We start from the raw sequence: 24,165 nt of genomic DNA, 5'->3' as shown, positions 1-24,165 counted from the left end.
GTTCTCCAACTTCTTTATGACTTTCTATTAACCAGAAAATTAAGGTAATGAGTGAAAGGGAAGTCTGGGATTTGGAATTGGCAAGGGGGACAAGGATGCTTACGTTTTTGTCTAAAATCCATTAAAACCTTAATAAAAAGCTCCAGTAAAATATGAACTGCTGTTGTGTTCCTTGTAACTTAACATTCTACATCTTTGTCAAAACTTTGAGACCTACTATGACACGGGCATTTCATTGAGTTGCACTGTATGTCACAGTGGGAAGATCAATAAGTATTTAACACAGCACTTGAGAGGTCATTGACTATGTAATGCAAAAGGAAATGGATTTTTAAAAAAGTAATTTTACCAGGGACACTTTTCTGGACTGTACATTTAGTTATCTAATGAGTAAAAGGCTATGTAGGTTCCTCTCTACGGATTTCTTTCTTTGTTTTCTTTTCTTTTTCTTTTTTTCTTTTTTTACTATCATTCTAGCCACTCAGATTTCACTCTTGTGGTTTGTAGCATCAACAAACCTTATTGAAGTATAACCTTGTATTCCTCAGGGTATAGTATTTTCTCTGTTTGCTACATGAAATAGAAGAATTATTTGAACATACTTAATGTTTTTTAGACTAGCTTTCTTTCCTGAAAAAATTAGAGTTCTTTGTACTGCAGGAAATGGCTTGCAGCCAGCAAAGTGCAAGAACTCTAGTTAGTAAACTTGCCATCTGAAATTGCTTTACATCACATCAGTGTCTAAATTTATCCTGTTGTTCAGTTGTGAGTGTTAAATACAACTACAAAAGACCCATTGTCTTATTAGAGTTGGTCTATTCAATACATCTTTTTCACACCAGATGAAGTATCAGAGCCATGGTAATGATCTGTTACAAACAACTGCTGAGATTTGTATGATTCATCTTCATGAAGCATTTGGACTTTTTCTAATTGGAAGAAAAATATAGCTAATGGCTTGTTTTCTCCACCTACACCATAAAAACAGTTGAAAAAGGAATTGCTTGTGGCTTCAGTTTTTTGAGACTTAAGTCATGTGATTCTATTCTGAGAACTACATTATCAAGAAGGCATGTTTCTTGCAGAGCAGCAGAAGTAAAACTCACATTTTCATATTTATAGTAGTTTTTTAAGGACAACTACCTTTTGTTTATTCCCTGATCCTAAGCATAGAAAAGTCAGGGTCATCATGGGCTGCCACTTGAAAGACAAACAAAGCATGGGATTGAAGGGCTCCTTTAACTTAGGGAAAAAATTAGTTATTTCCACTAGCAGGGGAAGTCTATAGCCCTACTGCTCTCAACTCTGTGTGCAGGGCTGGAAAGAAGGGGAAAGAAGAAGAGTTACATGTATTCTAAACCCTGTACCCCTAGGGAGGGGGTAGGCAATGGCAGCCCCTCCCTTAAAGTTAATAAGCAGAGAGGAAAGAGGAAGCAATTCCCTCCAGCAATTAGCAGGAGATCCCATCTCCTTTCCAAACACTTCCCTATACACTGGTAAGTGTGCCAGAATGCTGCAAAAATGGAAGCAGAAAGGCAAACACGTAATAGTAAGCATAACCTTCTTTTTATTGCAGATGTGGCTGCTGCGATTTTTCTTGCCATAGCGTAATCTCTGGAAGTACAGTAGATGCTGAGGAGAGTTGTTGGTTTTGTTTACCTCCTTTCTTACCCTTGCTCCTGTTAGGCCTGGATTTAGTACCTCCAGTCTATGGGAAGAGAAACAAGTTCCAATGTACACAGGACTAGTTAAAGTCAGCGTGTCCCAAAGGCCAGGCATTCCTTATAAATGCTAGTGATGTTTCTCTTTCACGCTCTGCCTTTCCAGAAATGGTTGAAGGACCTGGCAAATGTTTATAAGTGAGTTCTCCTTCCTTTCTTTACCATTCAGAGTTGTTCTCACAGATTCTTCCCTGCTAGTTTGGGATTTTCATGTTCTCTGAGTTCAGAATTTCTGGGCCCAGTGAGGGATAAGAATGCATGTTTGGAGTACAGAGCAGTCTGCGGAGAATGATTCCTTCTGGAAGTAGGTTTCTAGACAACTAGTACAGATAATGATGGACTGTCCCAGGACCTTTTGTTTTATGTCAGTAGATAAGCTTAGAGCAGGGGTGGGCAATTATTTTGGGCGGTGGGCTGCTTACTGAGTTTTGGTAAGCCATCGAGGGCTGAGCTTTGGTAAGCCATCGAGGCACGACAGGCAGCCGGGGCAGATAAATATAATTTTCTAAATTTTTTAGGGGCCCCATGGGCTGGATAGAATGGCCTGGTGGGCCACATCCAGCCCACGGGCCACATCTTGCCCACCCCTGGCTTACAGCATCACTTTTGAACTGGCTCATAAGACTTTCAGATACGTCTCTTTTGGTTCATGTGCATTGCATCCAAAGCAAAAGCAATGCTGTAAGCAGACACATCTCTAGAAATAAAGATGGGGACAAAGACTTCATCCTTAAGAAGTTATCCAGGACTGGGTATATCCCAGGATTGAGCTGCTTTATCTGAATAATAATCATAAGCTTTTTTGTGTTGACTCCCCTAATCCCCAGGGTGTTTTGCAAAGCATAACATCATTTGGTCATCCTAATAATAATAGCTCTGGTATACCTAAGGCAGTTCAGATTTCTTCACTTGCCTCAAGGGCCCAGAGGTTTGGCAGTGCTCCCAAGCCTGCTGCCCCAAAGCAAAAGAAAGATGCTTCACCCAGACCTGAACTCCTCACATCTTGGATGATGACTGGGTTTGAAGCATGGAGCTAGATTTCGTATATTTAAAAAAAAAAAAAAAAAAAAGTCTAAAGGCTTACAACCAGAAGAGTCCTTTTTTCCATAGTTTTGTTTCTGTACAGAAGTACAAAATTTGGATGTGATTTTAAAATACTGGGGTTTTTTTGTTTTTTGTTTTTTTTAATTTCAAAACAATTTTTTTTTCCTTGGAACCATCAGCATTTTTGCTAGGATTCATATTCTATAGAACAGGGGTGCTCAATTCCTTGTCCACAGGCCAGCTCTGGGCCCTGGCATCGTGCTTTCCAGCCCATGGGACTCCCAGTGATTCTGAAAAGTTGGTGAGGGGCAGATAGCATGGCCCTGTGCACCTGATTCCATTGTTTGGCACCTGATCCTGTCTGATGTGCAGGACAGCGCAGAGCCCGTTCCTGGCCCGGGAGGTATGGCACTATGGCATTCATTTGGCCTGCAAGGCCAAGAGTACCACTGTTATAGAACAGTGTTTGCCTCTAACTTTCCTAGGAGAAATCTGAAATAAAAATAAAGAACTTTCCCTCTCTACTTGCCTTGTAGACATAATAGCAAATGAACTGGAACAGTTTAGTAATGTTATTTAGGCAGCTCAGTTGGCTTTTTCTACTTCATGTTTACAAGCCAATCTTTTGGTTCTTGTGCACTAAATGCTGCCATTTAGTGGGACAGTTCAAGGAGCATGCCCTCTGACCCAATTATCATATTTACCCAATTCTAAGATTATTTTAAATTTAAGATGACCCGCCCAATAATTAGATTCTATTCATGGAACATTTGTAAATGTGCTATACTTTTCCATGTACAAAATCTAACTATTGCAGGATCATCTTAAATTAATTGCCCTCATAGCTGCAATAGGGCAAGCATCAGCTGGGAGGGCAAATGATGGGAGGACAGAGGGTAGGGTAGTCAAGTGGCTCCTGACCCTTGCTCCTTGCAGGGCTGCTGTGTGGCTGGTCAGGAGCCAGAGCTACTATGTGCTTTGTGCCCCAGATCCAGCAGCATACCATGGGTCTGTGGTGCCTGGGAGTCAACACTTGCATTTGTGACCCCCCAGGATGATCCAAGCAGGGTGCGGGGCCCTGCCGCCTACCCCATGGCACTTCCACAGGGGGATTAGTAGCATGACACACTGGCTGCGGGAGGAGGGCAGCCAGAATTTCTGGCTAAAGAAAGCTACAACCTGGCAGGTGGGTCACACACAAAACGTGAGGTGCTGCGGCCTCTCCAGGCAGCGCTTCCCCAACCAGCCGGCACCTGGGGGTGCCGGCTGGAGAGGCCGCATCCCCTCCCCTGTTGATTATGCCACTGCCCAGACCAGAGTGGGGCTAGAGCCAGATCTGTGGAGAATAAGTGCAAGGGGATAGGTGGCTGCATCTTGGATTTGAGTAAATGTGGTGACTTCACTACGCACAAAGAATGTAATACCAAATAGTAGTGAGATTTCAGGTCCTGGCAGAGCAGACTGCAAATGGCTACACGAAATTGACAAATAGTGCAGTAAAGTTAATGAATTTCTGTTTGGTTTTGGGGAACCGAGTTCCATGAGCACAGATATCATAGGGGCTTGACTTGGGTTATGCTCAGATGTATTGGCTCAGAAGTTGGCAAGCATCACTTGGTTCAGATTCCTGTGCAAAATTGCTTCTGAGGCCTGTGGATTTGCAGCCTCTAAGATTAATAGATATATGTTCCATTGCTTAAGTATGATTTGGTAATGATATATTTTTTAATTACTAATCTTCTAATATTTATCTAAAGGGAACAGATCTCTTTGGAAGAAGGAGAGATTCCTTGGCTACAGTACCACGAAGAAATTGAAAGTAGCAGTGATGAGGAAAATGACCCAGTTAGCCATTTTGTGCACCCAGGATTCTTCATGTTGGATGGGAACAATAATCTTGAAGATGACTCCAGCATGAGTGAAGACTTAGATGTGGAGTGGAGGTATGTAATAGGTTCTCTCTGTGGGACCTCATTACTTAAAGTGACAGAATAATTAATTCCCTTCCTGTATTTAGGAAATATCACAAATTCATTACTGATTGAACACGCTCATAAAACTGTAAGTTAAAGCTCAACTTGCTGTATGTGCTGTTCTTCCAACAGATGGACACTATCTGGTTAAGCAGGGTATAATTGGAAATCATTATGATCTACCTAATTATTACTGTAAGGGTAAGAACATAAGTTCCATACTGGGTCCAGTGTTCTGTCAGATATTGACTAATAGATGCTTTAGGGTGGAAGTATGTGAATGGGAGGAGTGTGCAGAATACCATCCAGTCTCAAAACAACATCTGGCCTTGAGTGCAACTCAGCTTGAAGCAGCTTTGATCCAGAGGATGGAAGGAAAGTGAGAAAGAAGGAAAAAATCTGCTGTAAACTTGGACTCCAGTTCAGACAACACACAGATCTGAGAAACTGGTAACAAGCTGTGTCGCTCTTGAATTGGGTTTATCAACCACAAGTGGATTCACTGGGCACCTGGCTAGACCTCAGATGTGTACATCATGATTTATAAGCAAGTGGGGCATGTCTAGACCCCCCTGTTATAACCTCTCTGCCATCCACTCCTTATGGTTTAGGAATGTCAGAGGATACATCCCTGATTGTTCCATTTAGTAAATCTCAGTGGACCTGCCCTCCATAGCTATGGGTGCATTTTTGGATTCATCTCTGAATTGTCAAGAATAAGAACATGATTCACTTTTATGCGTTTGAGCTTGGTAAAGATTCAGGCTTACCTTAGTTACAAGTCCAAGTCCCTACAATTGAAAAATAGTATTTTAAGCCTTGTTGTATTTCTCTTTACAGTGCTGCACATGCAAATGACAGAAAATGATTTTGTACTTGGTTCTTTTCTAGTTTATCATACTGTTCCTTTGAAATATCAAAAAATGCCTATGGGGAGATTTTTTTGCTCTATGCAACATTAGTGAGATTGATAGAAAACTACCTACCATCTGCACTTGATAAAGGATGTTGAAAAAGATTGAAGAGGATGGGGGGGGAAAGCCACAAGAATGGCTTAAAAGATGGAGAAATGTTTTACAGGGAAAGACTTGGTGCTTGCACTAGTTAGATCAAAATATTGGTTACGTTGTAGGGGTACCTCCTGTGAGGAGGAAATAACAGGTATTAATAACTTGTGATTTTGTTGCTAAATTAAACATAATAAGAGCCAGTGGCTGGATATCAGTCGGGCAAGTTCAAATTGGAAATAGGATATTAATTTTCAGGGTGATCAACTGTTGGAGCAAGCTAGTAGGGAATGGATTCTTATCTCTTAATGTCTTCAGATCAAAACTGGTTGCTTTCCTGAAAGCTACATTTTTACCTCAGGGTGACCAACCTGTGGCACAGATGCAACAAGTGACACAGGCAGCTGGTATGCATCATAAGGAAGATTGGGTGAGGTGGAAGGTAGCACAGTAGCAGATAGGGCAGGGAGCAAAAACTGGAGCAACAGAAGGCAACGAGCGCACAGCAGGGAGAAAAAGGCAGAGCAGCAAAAGGGAATTGGAGGGGCACTTCGAGGGCACAGGGCTAATTTATGGCATGCCTGCTGAAAATAGCTGAACTCAGGTAATTGGGATAACTGAGTGAAATTTAGGGCAAGTATTTGTGGCCAAATGCAGTACCAAGTAGAGATACCCAAGATAACTCAAATATTAGAAGCAAGAATAGCAGATTAGTAAAGAGCTTCACCTGCATTAATTAGCCCTGGTCAGAGCGGGCTGAGATTTGCCCTGTTCCCTATAAACCTTCTCTTCATGTTGCATGATAGCTAATGGTTCTTCTCTGTTTAAATTCTGTAAATTTGCAATAGCTAACTTTTACATCTGGTGCAAAAAGGGGTTTTCTGTGTGTGTGACTTAAATTTTTAAAAGATCAATTGAGTGAGCCCTTCACACTTAAAGATTTGATATTGTACATGTTCAGTTGAGAGATTTGTTTTGAAGATATTAGTTTAACATTTAAATTAAAAAATATTAATAAGAACATGTTTAAACAGCCTGCCATAAACATTTTTCTTCATTTAGTTGCTTTATTTTTTTATTTTTTCATTTTATTTTATTTTTCACTTTTTAAGCTACTGTGCTGGTATCGGATTTTTTTCAGGGCTAGATTGGACATGAATTCATATTCTTAAAAAAAGAGGGGGTGGGGAGAGTATTACCTTATTTACTCAAATATAAGCTGACTCAGAATATAAGATGACCCTCCCAATAATTGGATTTTATATATGGAAAATTATAAATTTGTTATAATTTTCCAGGTATAGAAGCTAACTATTGGAGGTTTGCCTTGAATTTGTCCCCTTCCCACTGCTACAGCAGGGAAAAGAAATATGGGTGTGGAGGATCAGGTAGCCTCCTTGCCCTCTGCCTTCCCCCTACAGCAACTTCCCCCCCTCCTTACTGTCAGACCCTGCTATGTCTGAACACACAAATGAGAGGCAAGTTTGAAAACACTGATCTTGAAATAAGCATACCTGTAGTAACTTGCATATAGTCTCCATAAGTGGCAGTCTACTGATCTCAAGGCGCTGGCCAGCCACTTTTACGGGCAGAACCCCAGGCTGGCAGTCATTTTCACGGGCCGAGTTTGGCAGGCCTCTGCCATGCCTCTGGCCAAAGGGGCTTGGTGGCTTCTCCCCTCACCACTGATTGGCTGTGAAGGCTGTCAGTCATATTTGAGTAAATATAGCATTATTTTATTTTTGTCTGGGATATTTTTTTCTTATCGTCTCCTTGCATAATAAATAAGATATACAAATTCCAGTATTGTCGTCTTAGCAGGACCTGTTCAATTTAAACAAAAAAAAGAGAGTTGTGGTTTGTACTCATCTTTTTAGGGGTGATAAAAACACAAGAAGCACATTGGGTACATGAGCAGTATAATAACAACTGTATCTCACAATGTCAACATTTTATCACTAAAGTATTTTTGATTTTACAGAAGTGTAGAGCTGAAATTAATATGTTTTGTCTTCCATAAAGCAAGACTGCTACAACCAATTTAGAAGGTTGTCCAGTATACCGTTTTTCCTTTGATAGTGCATAACTTTAAAAAGACTTTTATTATTTTATATAAATATACATGCAGATTGTTTAGTCATCTGTATGCAGAGTCATGAATGGTAACATGTCAAACATACCACTTTTGTGTGCCTCACTGATGATCTTGTGTTACCTAGTTCACATATGCATTACCAAGTTTATATTCAGGTTTTGCCTCCTTGGTATATGCCAAAGGAGTTGCAGCTTTTCATGTGCCTTTTTAAAATTTTGGTCCTAAATTCTTGCTTCCCCTTGTACAGTTTAAGACTGCTGATTACCTTTGGATTAAGTATGAATACTGATAAAGAGAGGATTTAGCCACATCTTTTATTTGACATATTTCATCAAACTTTACAATCCAAATTGCTGTCTATGCTTAGTAGCTGTCAACACCAAGGCACCACAGTACATTTCTACCTATGTGCTTCTGGTACTTCTAATGCTTCATTACAGTAGTTGTTGTTCTGTCAAGTTGCAAAGTACACCTGGGAAGTGTGCCAACTTCCTGAAGATGCAGGAGTGCTTCATGTGCCTTCAGTAGGTGGCAGAGCAATGTTTTGTCACTAGCAAAGTACAGTGTTCGGCTGCCTTAAAAGGTCTTTGAGCATGTTTGTAGTATAGACTTAAGTCTTAAATTGTTAAAACAGTACCTAAAATAGAAGCTTTATTCCTTAATATTATATATTTTTGTGTGTTTTCAGACTACTTGATGAATTTGGTGATGGCCTAGCAGTTGCTCAAGCCATTTCTTATGTGGATCCTCAGTTTCTCACATACATGGCACTGGAAGAGCGCTTAGCACAAGCCATGGAGGTACTGAAATACAGTAGTTGACTTCCTTGGAAACGAATAAAAACTGAACAGATTAAAAAATGAATTGTATCAAGTACATATGGTCATCATGAACTACATACTGTAACATCTTGAACTAAAAATGACAGACGTTTATTCATCAGGTCAGGTTCCTTTGAGTACTGATAGCCTTATCTTCTCACTTTTAATGACTCTCTATTTATTTCTCTGAGTGTTCAAAACAGTCATTGAAAGGCTTAACTAGATAACTGATGACAGGATATCATCAATAACGTTGCTAAATAAGCTTTAAATGCCAAATCTTAATTCCTGGTGAAATAAGAACTAGAAAGAACACAATTTCACTTTCAAACTTATGTTCGAGTTTGTAGGGCTAGCAGCTTGAAAAACCATCTGTACTTACCATACTTAGACCTGGAACTCACTGTACAGCAATAGCCATGATGCCATTTCAGTGTTAATTTTGCCAGAGTATATTTGATTTTTAATTTCTCTTAAAATAATTTTATTTTTCTCTCTCTCTCTCTCTCTCTCTCTCTCTCAGTGAAAGAACAGAAATGGTAGTCCTTGTGTATATGCTATTCAGAATATTTCAGGAATATTGCTAGTTTCTTTTATATGTACAACTGCTTACTATGGGATATTCAGTAATATGGCTGGATTCATACCTAAACTTTATTATTGCTAACTTCTAAATTGTAGGTACATTTTTCTTCTTTCTACCTCTCATTTGACAGCAGTGCAGGAATAAAATCTGCATTTTGTTAGTGTGGATCTATTTACAGATGGGAACACTTTAAAATTTTATTTTTGCTTCGGTCAGCTACAGATACATCATAAAGACTGTAGCTCTAAACTTTTGGCATCTTGCATTCTTATGTCAGAACTGAAATACAGTTGTCAATCTCCAGTATGGTATTCTTGTTTGACAGTAAATCCTGAATTTTCAAGTTCCCCTACAGTTGGAATAAATGAAAAAGGAGAGTTAGTAGCAAGGGCCGTTTGTAGCTGTGTGCACCATTTTTTTCTGAACCATGTTAACTGATTTGCATCACACAATTCAAATCAAATTTCATGTAGAATTAAGGGTTAATAGACAATCATTCACCGTCAGCCCCTTAACAGACCCAATTCACAGCCTCTTTGTGTGGACTCATGCTTGGCATTTGCAGTTGGAAGTAATTAGGAGGCAATAATAAGCCTGTTTAAGCACTGCTACCTTGTTGCAAACCTCCTGACAGATACCTGAAGTGCTATTCCAGAAGTTGTAATGGGTGCAGTTCACCTGAGTGTTGATAATGAGTATCTTAGCCAATGTGTTGTGGGGTGGGGGGAGGAAGGGCCAAGGTTGGCTGCTCCCTTCACAGACTAGTAGTTGGTGTCATAGGCAACGCATGGCAGCCCCACCCCCCCGCCGAATGACCACTGCTGGCTTCTGCAGGCAGTCGCTGCCCCCTCTCCCTCCCCCCGCCCTTTGCTGCTGATGTAGCTGCGAGAGGTCCATGCTTGCCACCATAGTGTCCCCTTCAGTTCCAGGAGGTAGGAGTTGTTTATGGTTGGTGTGCTTGTGCAGAGCTGGGGGCTTAGTCAGAAACTGATACTTAGTCACGGTGAGGTGGTATTGGCATGTTTGATTGTTGTAAAGGCGTTACCTTGTGTCTGATAGTCTCTGTTGTAAAAACCCAACTGACTTTCCCTTGTGGGGATTCATATTTGCAGTGCTTATCTCCTGAGTTCCTAAGGGCTGTTTTTCCTAAAAGCAACACTGTATATACATGTTAATTAATACAGTTTAAATTGCCTAGTTTGGACTGCCCTAGTCTGCATTAATTTTTAATCCTCATTCAATGAGGATTAGTAAATTCAGACTGGAGCCAATTTTAATTCAAACTACAAACATCCACAGGTATATAGTGACAACTGTAGTCCAGAGTAAACCTAGAAAAACATCTGTAAACAGCCGAGGTGACTACACTTGTAGGTGACAATTATTTAGGAAAGATGACAGTCATTTAGGAACGTCAGGACCCGGAGGAGTCTGAGGAACTGCAGAGAAACCCAAACAAGGTTGGTTTGTAATTCACCTATGTCAAATGAAATTCAGTACTGAATTTATGCAAAGGAAATGTTGACTGGGGGAAACTTAAATTACTTGTGCATATTACTGAATTAATTGTATCAACCAAGAAAGAATCCTGGAAAAATAGACAACTCTGTGAAATGATCTGTTCAGTGTGCAGCTGCACTCAGAAAAAACAGCAAGATGTTTAGATGAACTATGAATGGAGCTGTCAATAATATAAAGATGATTAGAATGATATTCTGTGAATCAGTGGCATGGCTTCATCTAGAATTGTGTGCGCTTTACTGGTTAACTCAGCACAAAAAACAAATGGCTAACCTAGGTAGGCTTCAGAAACAGAATGATCAAAGAAGTAGAAATATTCTCATGTGAGAGAACTACCTGCATTAGAAAGGAAACTTATGATAGGGGCCATAAGAATAATATGTAGAGTAACAAATTACATAGAAAAGGTAGATTGGAAATTCTCCTTTGCCATAGCACAAATATAAAAGGACAATCAATAAATTAAAGGATGGCAAATCAAATCCAGAAGGAAATTCATGTAATATATATTTATGCTGTTGAACTTTGTTGCTGCAAAAGATCATTAAAGCCAAGACATTAACATATTCCAAAAAGAATTGAATATTCTTGGTGTCCATATAAGTATCCAGGCTTATAATTAATGATGGGAAATATGTTTGAAAAAATATTAAGTTGCATGCTTCAGGATTTAAGCCAGTCTCTCTTAAATTACTAGAGAGCTGGATGCAGCACCAGAGTATCCTACATCTGCCAACTGTGGGGTTCTTCATCATCTTTTAAAGAACGTGCTGGTGGTCATTGGACAGGGTACTGAACTAGATGGATGTAATTCAGATTGGTAATTCCTGTGTTGCTAGAGACATCAGTTCAAGATTACATTTTGCAAAATTAGAGCTAAATAGTGTAATGTATTGTTCTGAAATAATCACCAGACAGAGTACTAGGAGGTGATATAGTAAGTGCGAATTGTTCCATTTGATTAAATTAGCCTATTTATTGTAAAAATTATGGAGTTATAATATTAAGGGCACTTGAAAAACCTGTCTAAAATGCATTTTCTCAGTGTAATGATCATGGACCTCTTCATTCTCTCTCTCATGGCACTATACATGCAAAAGAGGGGAACTGGAAAGTAGTCATCACTTTTCTTCAGATTGTTCCATTGCTCTTCAGAATCAGCTGTAATTTCTGTTCCCAGTTCTCCCCATAATCCATAGATGGTTAAGACAATTTCAGTGAAGGTCATGCCACCATGTCTTCTCTATCCCTTTTACAGCACTACTTGACTTTGATGGTATTGCTTAGGCCTCTGGCAGACATAATTTCCATCAGGCAATAGGTAATATTGCTCACTGGAAACTTGCTCCATGTGACCTGCTTTGTGTTCACAGGGCAAGTTACCTAGAGGGGGAAAAAATGCCCTAGGAACTTCTTGTGCGAGCACTCATCAGGAAGGGGAGCTGGAGAGATGCTGGCAGGGGCTGTCATTCCTCTCCCCATCCCCCAGTACAATATATTGCTCCATTAAGACATTAAACATGCTTTAAATGTAAATTGGTTAGGGACATTAATTAGACATATGTAGCCAGATCTAACTGCTCTGGTAAGGGACATGTCTCCTTTGTGCAGGAGGCTGCAAATAGCTAATGCTTAACTTTCCATCAGTTTGTGTGCTATATGGGAAAAGTACATGTCATTAGCATTTTCAGTCATGATTTTCATTTTACCAGAGGGATCAGGACTGCAGAGACAACTACCCAACTAATTTGCATAAGAACATGAGAGTTGGTATGAAGAGGGGGAATCCTCTTTGCTAATACTTGCCAGACTATTTGGGGGAGGGGGGGAGTGTTTGTATCTGTATGTTAATACCTGATCAGACTCGCATCTTAAGGCCACCTGAAGTTTTTCTTTATCATTTAGTGTACGGCAGAAGAAATAACTGTACCAGCCACCACCTTTAAAAAGCAGTACTGAGTGGCTATATGCATGGTTGACTAAGAAAGTTGTTATAATTATGGTAGTATCAGTAGGAGCTGTGGGCCATTCAATCCACTTAATAGGGGGAAGGATGACTGTAACCAAGTTCTTATTCCTTCTTAGTTTAGATATTGGACTGGACAGGAAGCCAATATCCTTAGATTGTACTGGCGCTTGAAATAAGTTGTCCAAAATTACGTGGCAGACAAGGCAGCCTGATGGAGCTGACTTCTTTTAGCAGACCATAAATGCAAAATAGGTTGTTTCAAAGAATGGCTTGCATGGCTTTGTGCCACCTATAGCATTTATGATATTTCTGGTTCATGTATCTCTTCACTCTACTTTCTGGAATACACCATCCTATGAGAGAGTGCCATTTTCATTTATGAATACCATATTTTTTAGTTTATAAATAGAGATTCCTATTCACCACCCATCACCAAAAAAGTGTTCTTAAACGGAACTTAAAGGAAACTTTGGTAGGCACACACTGATATCTTGAAGACCAACCCAGAAATGTTGGTGAGAGTCTTCAGATCCAGGTAGGAAACAGTGAAAAAAGGGACATGTGACAGTGCCTGCTTCCCTATGTTGGGAAGCCTGAGCACGTGCTGAGGCATGCTTCATCCCCACGTTGTCATCTGAGAAGGCGGCTGGTGGAAGGTAGGGAAAGCTGTAGTAACTCGCTGTCCTTCCCTCTAGGTGGCCTGCAGCACTTGGAAGATTGTCCCTCAGGGTCCAAAAGGGAAAGTTGGAAGTGGTAGAGTGTAACAAAGGCATAGTTTACGATACACCTCAAAAAATATTATATGCCACTGCATCTTGTTAACTGGAAAACATGCTGTTAGTAATATCTTGGAGTCTGAGTCTTGCCTTTCGTAAAAAGAAAAAAAAGGGTTAGTAGTTCCTGGCTTTGCTGCAAGTGCTGGTACATTGTTTTGGGGTTTTTGTTTTTGTTTTTGTTTTTTACTAAAAGCATTACTCCGTTTTCCAGTTTTGTGTCATTATCAGGGTGAACAGACCTTAAGCCAGTATAGTTCCATTTATGTTGGAAAGAATTTTTATAGGGCATAGGAACTCAGCAGTTTGAAATTCGGATGGTGTTCTGTCTGTTGTGCTTTCTTTAGACAGTGTTCTCTTTTGTTACCTAGATGGCTCTAGCTGTTGACATACGAATGACCTTATTCCAGGTAACAGTCGATCCATAATCGTTTACTAATTTTATGCATTTCAGAAGTCAACCTTGCATATCTAATATTTTCCTACTAGGCTGGAGGGGAAATAGGTTTCACACCATGAAAGGAAGGAAACTTTTTCACATAATTACAATAAAGACAAGTAGATTTAGTATAATAGTGGTATCAAAATCTTGTTAGCCAAAAAACCAAGACAACAGTCTTAGCATTCTGATTAATTGCTGAGTCTGATTTAAACAAGGATTTTGATTCCCACTATAGACTTGCACCCTTACATTAATGTGTATGTAGTCCTGAGCAGCTACTCCATTTTCTTCATTCTTCTTTCCTTTTTTAGAATTGGCTGACCCTGGAGAGTGGGTAACAAAACTCAAATTCCTATTGAAACCAAAACCAAATTAAAAGTAACAGACCTATGCTACGTCTGGCTGCATCGCAAATAACAGATTTGAATAAAATGCATACAAAGCAAACTTCATCTCCTTCAGAAGGCTTCAAAGGCAAACCACTGCTAGTTAGGTGGATGAAGGGAATGAAGTGCATATAGTGTATCTGGACTTCAGCAAGACTCATGACAAAGTACCACCTAGCCTTCTCATAAATAAATTGGAGAACTATGGGCTAGACGGAACTACTGCAAGGTGGCTAGGCAAGCAGCTCAGTAGCCACAAGCAAAGGTTAATTGTAAATGGATCGATGTCAGAACGTTGGGATGTTTCAGTGGAGTCCCTCAGAGGTCTGTCCTGGGCCTGGTGCTGTTCAATGTGCTTATTTAATGATTTGGATGTTGGAATAGAGATTTTAAGCAAATATGTACGTGATGCATAACTTAGAATATGGGTGGGCAAAATCCAGCCCACCAGGCCATTTCTATCTGGCCTGTGGGGCCCCTAAAAATTTAGAGAATTAATATTTATCTGCCCTTGACTGCCTATCGTGTGGCCCTCAATGGCTTGCCAAAACTCAGTAAGCGGCCCTCTGCACAAAATAATTGCCCACCCCGACTTAGAAGGATTGCAAACACACTGGAGGACAGGAGTGCCATTCAGAAAGCTCTTCAGAGATTGGAAAGCTGGGCTGCAGCTAACGGGGTGAAATTCAGTGCTGATATATGCAGGGTGTTACACCTTAGGAAGAATAATCAAAAACACATATAAAATAGGTGACAACTGGCTGGATGACAGCACTGCAGAGAAGGATCGAGGAGGAGTCTTGATGCCTCATAAGCACAATATGAGTCTTCTGTGTTGATGCAGGTTCACAAAAAGTGAATGAGGTTTTGGGCTCCATCAATAGAAGCATTAAGTGCAAGACACAGGAGATGATAGTGACCCTTTACTCATCACTCGTTAGGTCTTATATCGAGTAGTGCATGCAATTTGGGACTCTGCAATTTTAAAAGATTTTTAATGACCTTGGAGGAATCAAGACCTTAGTTCTAAGTATCAGCTGACTCTGTGCTCTTGTAAGGGTACAGGGCATTTCCTGTCTATGCTATACACTGGTTTAGTGGAGGAGTTGGAGAGGGTCCAGAAGCAGGCAGATGACAAAAATGACAAGACTCACAGGTTGAGAAATGCTGATCTAGTCCAACCCCCAGCTGAGAGCAGGAACCATCCTCAACTAGATCATTCCAGGCAGGACTTTGTCAAGCTGGGCCTTAACAACCTCCAAGGGTGGAGATTCCACCGTGTCTCTAGGTAACCTGTTCCAGTGCCTCACCACCCTCCTAGTGAGAGGGATTTTTCCTCATATCCAACCTTGCCACAACTTGAGAACATTGTTCCTTGTCCTGTCACCACTGATAACAGTCCAGCTCCATCCTCTTTGGACCCATCCTTGAGGTAGTTGAAGACTGCTATTAAATCCCCTCTCAGTCTTCTCTTCCTCAGTCTTTTCTTCTGCAGACTAAATAAACCCAGTTCCTTCAGCCTCTTTTCAGAAGTCTTCTGTCCTGGCCGCCAAACCATTTTCATTGCTCTCTAATGGACTCTCTCTAACTTGTCCACATCCTTTCTATAGTGGGGGGCCCAGAACTTGACCCAGTATTCCAGATGTGGCCTCACCAGTACAGAATAGAGCAGAATATGTACTTCCTTTGATCTGCTGGCAGCGCTCCTACTGATGCAGCCTAGTATATTGTTAGTCTTCTTGGTAATAAGGGCACACTGCTTACTCATATCCATCTTATTGTCCACTGTAACCCCCAGCTCCTTTTCTGCAGAGCTGCTACTTAACCAGTCAGCCCCCAGCCTATACTAGTGTATGGAATTTTTCTATCCTAAACGCAGGACTTGGAACTTGTCCTTGCTGAACCTTATAAGGTTCCTTTAGCCCAGTCCTCCAGTTTGTCTAGGTCACTCTGAATCCTAGCCCTACCCTTCAGTGTATCAATTACTCTTCCCAGCTTGGTGTCACCCGTGAATTTGCTGAGGGTGCAATCCATCCCATCTTCCAAATAGTTAATGAAGATATAGAACAAAACCACCCGCTGGGGCACTCTACTTAATACCAGTTGCCAACTAGACATTTGAACCATTGATTACTACCCATTGAGCCTGACAATCCAGCCAGCTATCTATTCACCTTACAGCCCATTCATCCAACCCATACTTCCTCAGCTTGCTTGCAAAAATGCTGTGGGAGACAGCATCAAAAGTCTTGCTAAAGGCAGTAGTATATTACATCCACTGCTGACCCCACATCCACAGAGCCATTCATCTTATCACAGAAGACAGTCAGGTTGGTCAGGCATGACTTGCCCTTGGTGAGCCCATGCTGACTGTTAAAGCAGTCATATGATTGGCATCTGGAGAATTTTATGCCCTTTCTCCAAAATGGTGCAACCTGCCATGCCAGAGGTGTGCAGCAAGTAGTGTGATTTCTTGGGGGGACGACACATAAAATTCCCTAAATCCCATTTGTACAACTACCAGCATATGGAGTGCCCTGCTTCAAGAGCCTGCAGAGCTACCCGACACCAACAGGTTTCCTGCCTTGTCTTGCAGCCTGCACAGGAGCCAGAGGTGACCTGAGCAGGGTGCAGGGCCCAACCCCGGATGCAAGGAAGCTGGCAGCAGATTTGGCAGTGGGACGGAAGCGGGGTGGTGAGCAGCCAGATGCACCGGATTCAGAGGTGGGGAGGTGAACCTGGGGTGATTGCCCTGATTCACCCTGCTCCCCCCGCAACCAGGGATGGCCCTGATAGGAGCTGATGGGCAAGACAATTTGAAGCAGAGTGAGATGCTGCAGTGTGGGTACCCACTCCTTCCCAGCTGCACTCACTGTGCATGTGAAGTGGCAGCTGAGGATTCTGCAGGCAGTTCCTGTGGGTGCCTAGCCATGCAGCTGGGCTTCTAGCTGCATGCCCATTCTAAAGATGCAGGATTACTGTGAGCCTAACACTAAGGAGAAGCTGTGTGATGTTGGACTCGTGGTGCCTGGAGAACTTTAAAAAGTAGGTATGTGGCCTTCAGCTGCATTCTACTTTTTAATGGTGTGGAGGACTAAGTCCAACATCAGGCAGCCTCTTCTACCTGTTGGGCTTATGGTTTTCCACACCTTTTAAAAAGTGAACATGCAGCAGGTGCCATGAGCTAACACTAGTAAGAGACTGTCTGATGTTGGGCTCACCATGCCCCCTGATCTGCAGCTGTTCCCCTGATCAGACAGGGGACAGCTGTGCCCCAGGCCCCAAGGCTGCCCCCATGTCCGGTCCCAGTACACAGCTAAGCATCAGGATTGATCATGAACATCCATGCCATGCATTTAATTTTAAGGCATGAGGTAAAGTAGATGCATGTAATGTTCAATATCTTTGTGGTTTGTTTACTGTATTATCACACCATAAATTGTATGTAGCATGTTACAATTTATGGCATGATTAAAACATTTACTGCACCATAAATCTAATGTCTACCAGGGCCCTTAAATTTTTTCTGCCCTTTAGGATTATCTAGGGTGCTGCCTTCCAACAGTCTGATTTAGGAAGAGTTAGAAGCTATGTTCCATGTTGTCTTAAAACTGGGTTCTGCTAGATAATTTCTTACTAAAATTGCGAGTGCAAACTACCTAAACCAGAACAAAGTGCAGCCCCATTTTGTCGTGGCAAAATACACAATGCTAGAAATCTGTTCCAAGAACTGCTTTTAAAGGAAGCTTTAAATAAAACTTCATCTTGTTTTTTTGCCATTGTAGATGTAGCCTTAAAATCACTTAACTTGCAACTAGATAAACTAAAATGACTGCCAAGCAAGACAAAAAAAAAAAAAAGCTATATATTATAAATGTTGGCATCACCATCTGTTAATATCAGGGTATAAAATAGATCATGTTACCTGTATAATGCACTAGTGAGTCTGTTTCAAGTTCCCCTCTACTCATCAGCAGATATTAATAATTTACAACCTCCCATGTCTCTTCAGCTCAAGTTGTAGTAGCTTCTTATTTCAGCTGCCCCAGTTCAATCCATGGTGTCAGTTTTAAGAAGGTCGATATGAGACCTGGATGGGAAGAGCTAAAACATCTGACTGGAAATCAATGAACAGGAGGTGCAGAAAAAACAGAAAAAAATAAAATAAAGGAATGTGTAATTCTAAGCAAAAAGTAGAAGCCTGATGTTGAGTTACAAATATTTTCTGTAACTTTCTTTTTTAATAACATGCACTTCTGAATTCAACTCAGAATCTTAGATGCTTCTTTTGACTACTTCATTGTTTGGCCTTGGAAGGGAGATTGGTCTTGGAGTTGGAAGTTCCAGCTCTGGTAGATATCCCCAAGCTAGGTTTAAACTAGCAAACTGGTAAGGATGGGCGTTGCAGCCTGGAACACAGCACAAGCTACAAAACCCACACAAGAAGCTAGGTAAACATTTGAGGGGTTCACCCATGCTGAGATCTGTGCTTCCACAGCCACAGCTACCAGCACCCGAGCTAACTAGTTTAAAGCTAGTTCAGGAATGAGCTATGATGCATCCTGATTTACAGTAAACAGGACCCTTGAATTAAATATCTGTAAACTGTCTTTCTCTTGGTCTCACTGTTTAAAGATTGGTGGGGGGGGGGGGCTCCAAAATATTCAAATGAGTGGCTTGTTAATCCACTAGCTTTGTGTATTGGCTACTTTTCTCTTTTGTCTTGCATCTGTTACTGACTGCTGTAGAACTTGGTATCAGAGGGGGAATATTACAATGTCCTGTTATTTAAGGCGTTTTGTGCCCATTAAAACAGAAATAAACTAATTGCTTATTGTTGTCTTTTACAATCTTAAAGATTTGTCTGTGACATACATATATTGCATTTCTAATTGTTTCTTTTACTTTGTGAGACTAAATTCTCCTCATCTATTTCTTATCATTCCTAATTCAAGTTTATTTCATGGCAAGTTCCTTATTACTCCTTAGTTTCTTGTGCTGAATTGTATGCACTTTGGAGGACAATAGATACTGATACATATTTCAGTACCTACCTGCTGAAGCGTTCTAGATTTTTAAAGAATTGAATTTGCATCATAACCTGTAATTCTAAAACTGCTCTTCTGGTTTTACTGGATTTTCAAACTTATTAAAATAACGTGTTATTGCAGACTAGTTATTTGATAGAGTGGGGACTGGAGTTGACAAGTATTCAATAGTATTTCACACTAATTCAAATTTTTTCTCATAACTGGGACAAACTGTACATTCAAATTTGGGCTCCTTATACCTGAAGTATAATTTTAGTATGCTCTTTTAAAAAGTAAAATAAATTAAGAAGTAGCTGAGCTTATTTCCCTGGTCATTATGGCTGCTTACGAATGTTAAAAACAAATAGCTGTTTTGGAAGAAGCAGCATGTTAGTTTGACCTAGCTCCACAGCACCTGTATTGATCAAGTGCTTCAGTGGGGCTTTTGGATGCTTTTATCTAATAGCTGATTCAATCAGGTTTTAGATGAAAGCCCCACTAAGGCCACACTAAACCAATTGATCTACACAGATGCTGTGGAGCCAGGTCTAACTAATGCAGTGCCTCTTTTGGGCGTGTGCTGGGCTCAGTGCAGAAGGACACTGAGTTTAAAGTAAAGTGCCATCTTCTGGGTGGGGGGGTTTAACATCTGTAAATAGCTGAGATTAATTGCTTTTTACAAATGAAGTCCATCTGTGGGCGAATGGGTCAAGGAGATAAATCATAAGTTGGTCTTAATTGTTCTGGTTCCTTTGCTTTTGAATTTCTGTCAGACATATTGTGCATGCAGAAGTAGGCATACGTAATGTTTGTGTATTAACGTGTATTATATGCTTTCTAATGAGAGAGAATCTGGTACCACATGACCCTTGATGTCTTGGAATTTGGTGCATCAGTCTGGAAAACAGTTGAAATGCTATTATGTCTCTATGTGTCCACATCATGTTAGTCCTGAGCCATACCAGCTACCTGGACAGCTCCCACTGATGTGTGTGCAGCTGATGAACTCCTTCACTTCCATTCCTGCTTGCCTGTTTTTGATTTATATTCTGCTCTGTCCAAAGGGCTCAGAGTGGCTTACAGCACAAAGAACATACTCCCAGCTGCCAAAATAGTTTCCTGGGGTCAGTGGTAATTCGCCATAAACAACATGATACTTTCACATACTTTAAGGTGGTTTTAATTCACTGCCAAGCAGAATTCAGGTGGTTCAGTGGATATCCTCTGACTTCAAAATATGATTGCTTGCTTGGGGGGTTTTGTGTGACCCATTATTCAAGCATTTTTTGCTTGTTTTGATTCATTATAGACTAGTTATTTATTTAACAGTAAAGTAATCCATTCTATGTAATACTGAAATATTTGCCTCATCAGTTCTTTGGTCCTGTGGTGAAGATATTCTTGTAGTTTGGACAATAGGAAAATAATAAACTGCTACATTTCCACAGTATCTTTCTTCCAAAAAATACTTATTTCTTTAGAGACTGTTGATTTGCATGTCTTTCACAATCCCTTAACGTTAAGTAAAGGTTACCAAAGGACTGCTTCACTGTTCACTAAAATGCAGCTTCCACTCAAGATGGAGCATGTTATCTGTTTTAATGTTATGCTACGTAAGTTCAGGTAAATGGAGATTAAAAATACTTGATCCAGCTGAATCTGAAATTTGGATTTGAGCTAGATAGACCCTAACCATCTGTGTAATCGCACCAGCACCTTATTTTTATGAAAAATGCTAATAGGTTTTTAATGACCTTAGAGGAATTGAGATCTTAGTTTTAAGTATCAACCAACGCATAGCTCTTGTAAGAGTACAGTGCATTTCCAGTCTGCTTTATATGTTGGTTTAATGAGTCAAAAACAAGATTATCACCACCTCCTTTATTACATAGGTCTTAGATATTTGATCTACATCTCATTTATTGACAGTGAATGCAGTCAATATGATATGTAGTCAAACCCTTTTTATTTCCAGAAATATTACCAGTTTATATTTTTTAGGAAATATTGGAATCAAAACTAGGAAATCTGTTAACATGAGACCGCAGGTACTGCTTTTAGGAGGTGATGAGTGATGATAGCAGTGTTATCAAGAAAATGGTCAGTCATGACAATTTCATTTTGTGCTCTGTGCAGATATTCACTTGGGAGTAGTTTGAGACCATAACTCTTAGCTAATGACCTAACTGATGCTTGAAACCAAATGTGTATATAAAGTGATTGTATTACTTTTTTGTGTCGTCTGACACTGGAAAAAAATGGTAATATTGGTCTGAATATCTTGTACAAAGCATTCATTTAAAAACGTAATACTTTAAGGAAGTTTTTTGTTCTATGTTGTTTTTTGTCTTGTTAACTGTGAAGTGTGTACCCTTTCTGAGTAAGGAAAATTGACCTTTCCTTCCCTCTTAACTTCCATTTTAGACTGCTCTGGCACATTTGGAATCTCTTGCAGTTGATGTGGAGCAGGCTCATCCACCAGCCAGTAAAGAAAGCATAGACTGTCTGCCACAAACTGTTATTACAGAAGATCATAATGGTATGGTAGAACTAACTAAAAATTCATTTTTATAATATGTTAGAGTCCAGTCATAACATTGCATAACAGTGTAAGTGAAATATTTAAGAAAATTAGACTGATGTACTGTGTAGTAAATTCACTAGGAACACAAACTGAGATCACTTTGGAAATGGTGACATGCTTACTCTGTAATATTCATTGTATTATGATTAGCTGTTGTGATGCCTTCTAATTATATTTTGCTTTGGGTTCAGTTTTAAATTAAATGTTAAAATGTTTTGTTTTTTTCTTCTAAGCTGTAGGTCAGGAACAATGTTGTGCTATCTGTTGCAGTGAATACATAAAAGATGAAATAATAACAGAGCTGCCCTGTCACCATTTCTTTCACAAACCCTGTGTAACTTTGTGGTTACAGAAGGTACGTGCTCCTTTGGTTGTTTTTGTGCTTTTCTGTGTAACTTTTTGAAAACTTATGATTCCGTTTTTATTAAACAGTTAATTTAGCTATTTGAATGCTTTAGGAACTAAATTGGTGATGAGGGAGAAATCTCTGAGTGTACAGGAGTCATAATACAAGAACTGCAACTGACTGGTCTTGACCATTAGGTATCCAGAAATATTAAAGTAATGTTAGTATGTATATTATTGGATATTAATATTTATTTTTACAATATCTGTTGTAATTTATTGTTATTAATTACTGCATTATACTTATTTATATTCAAGTTTAACACTTTAGGACAGTGATCACCAGCCAGTGGTTCTAGATCCACCGGTAGATCTCAAAGCCTCTTGCAGTAGATCTCACAGCCTTTTGGACTCGATTTGAGGCTGGGGTGGGTGACTGAATGCCTGTGTGCATGCACGCACGTGCCCCAGCCCAGCAGGTCAGTCCATGGGGGAGGGAAATGGAGGAGGCTAAATCAAGGTCCCCACAATGAGGGACCATGCCACAGAGGCAGAAGTAGGGATAAGTTGAGTGGGGTCCTGGCCAGATGGGATGTACCTGCTAGGAGGTGCACCCCCAAATAATTTTTTCTTCTTCTGCCTTGATCTGCCCCCTCCTTTCCCTCCCCACAGATTTACTTGCTGGGCAGGGCAGTAGTGCACGGTAGATCTTGGGTTGCTTTTAAATGCCAAAGGTGATCTACTTAAAGGTTAGAGACTACTGCTTTAGGAACTAAATTTGTTAGTTGTGAGGGAGGGGAAAAAACTTGCCTATAAAGGGTGCAGTCATAATACAGGAGCCAAAACCAGCTGGTCTTGACCATTAGATATATTAAAGATCTACAGATAAAATAAACAACTAAAGAGGCACAGTTTCTGTGCAGAGCCCTAGTTCTGGACTGGCTAAGAGATGGAAAGACTAACCCTTAGAATACCATGCTCTGGTTTGGGCTCCTCATTACTAGAAAAAAACACTCAAACCAAAAAAAAGTAAATTGATTAGGTAAGACAAAATTCTTACTGATTTGAAATAAGTCTTAAACTTGTTCGGACTTTGACTAATGAAGACATTCAGGGAGGCTTGGGGAGGTGGGGGGGCAAGCAGGCTCAACCTATAACCGCATCCGTTCCTCCCCCAACCAATAATTACTTCCTTGACTCCCAGCAGGGATGAATTCTGGCACCTGGAGCAGCTTGTGGGGTGGGGGGTTTGAAGCAAGGGGGCTGGCTGGTCTGCAGGAGTGGGGAGGGAGGAGGAGGAGGTGGAGGTGGCAAAGGGCTGAGGTACTAAAAATAGTTTAGTGGCAGGTGCACAAAAAGTACAATCCTGGTACTGGAGTCAGCAGCCTGGCTTTCCCAGCTTTGGGCTGCTCAGGTGACTGTACTGAAGTTCAGTGCACCAGTCTAACTTAATTCACTTTGAGTGTACACTGATCCAAGTCTGCTGTAGACTAGGTTCTGCCATTTTTGGATCTGTTTATGTGTGCAGAACTTCAGTACTATTACGGGTTTAGATTGATTTCCAATCACTGGGACCAGGTCTAACCGTAAAGTCCACATCTGGGTGAAATAAGTTAGATCAGGTGGCCATTTTTAACCCAATCTAACCTCCCGCTAACCTCCCCAAATGTCTGCACTTAGCCCTCGTCTTTTTAACTTGTCTAGCAAGAAGAAGAATAAAGGCCCATATAACTATTTAATTTCATAGCTTTCATAGACATTAGGGCTGGAAGGGACCTTGGGAGATCATCGAGTCCAGCCCCCTACCCAAAGGGCAGGAAGTCAGCTGGGGTCATAGGATCCCAGCAAGATAAGCATCCAATTTACTC

General features: G+C 40.5%; 1 protein-coding gene across 2 annotated transcripts in view; it reads left to right on the top strand.

Moving 5' to 3' along the window:
* Positions 1 to 24,165, top strand: part of PJA2 (praja ring finger ubiquitin ligase 2) — an 83,250-nt gene that overhangs the window by 56,177 nt on the left and 2,908 nt on the right. For both annotated transcript variants that reach the window (XM_019532461.1, XM_019532462.1), the window contains exons 5-8: positions 4,523 to 4,708; positions 8,529 to 8,640; positions 21,793 to 21,907; positions 22,186 to 22,307. In XM_019532461.1, the coding sequence (XP_019388006.1) occupies positions 4,523 to 4,708; positions 8,529 to 8,640; positions 21,793 to 21,907; positions 22,186 to 22,307 (535 nt within the window). The remainder of the gene's footprint in view (positions 1 to 4,522; positions 4,709 to 8,528; positions 8,641 to 21,792; positions 21,908 to 22,185; positions 22,308 to 24,165) is intronic.

This window comes from Crocodylus porosus, unplaced genomic scaffold (genome assembly GCF_001723895.1).
Source record: "Crocodylus porosus isolate Cpor-Errol unplaced genomic scaffold, CroPor_comp1, whole genome shotgun sequence".
Classification (NCBI taxonomy): Eukaryota; Metazoa; Chordata; order Crocodylia; family Crocodylidae; genus Crocodylus; species Crocodylus porosus.
Note: the sequence above shows the minus strand (reverse complement) of the source record. Positions and strands in the feature narration are given on the sequence as shown.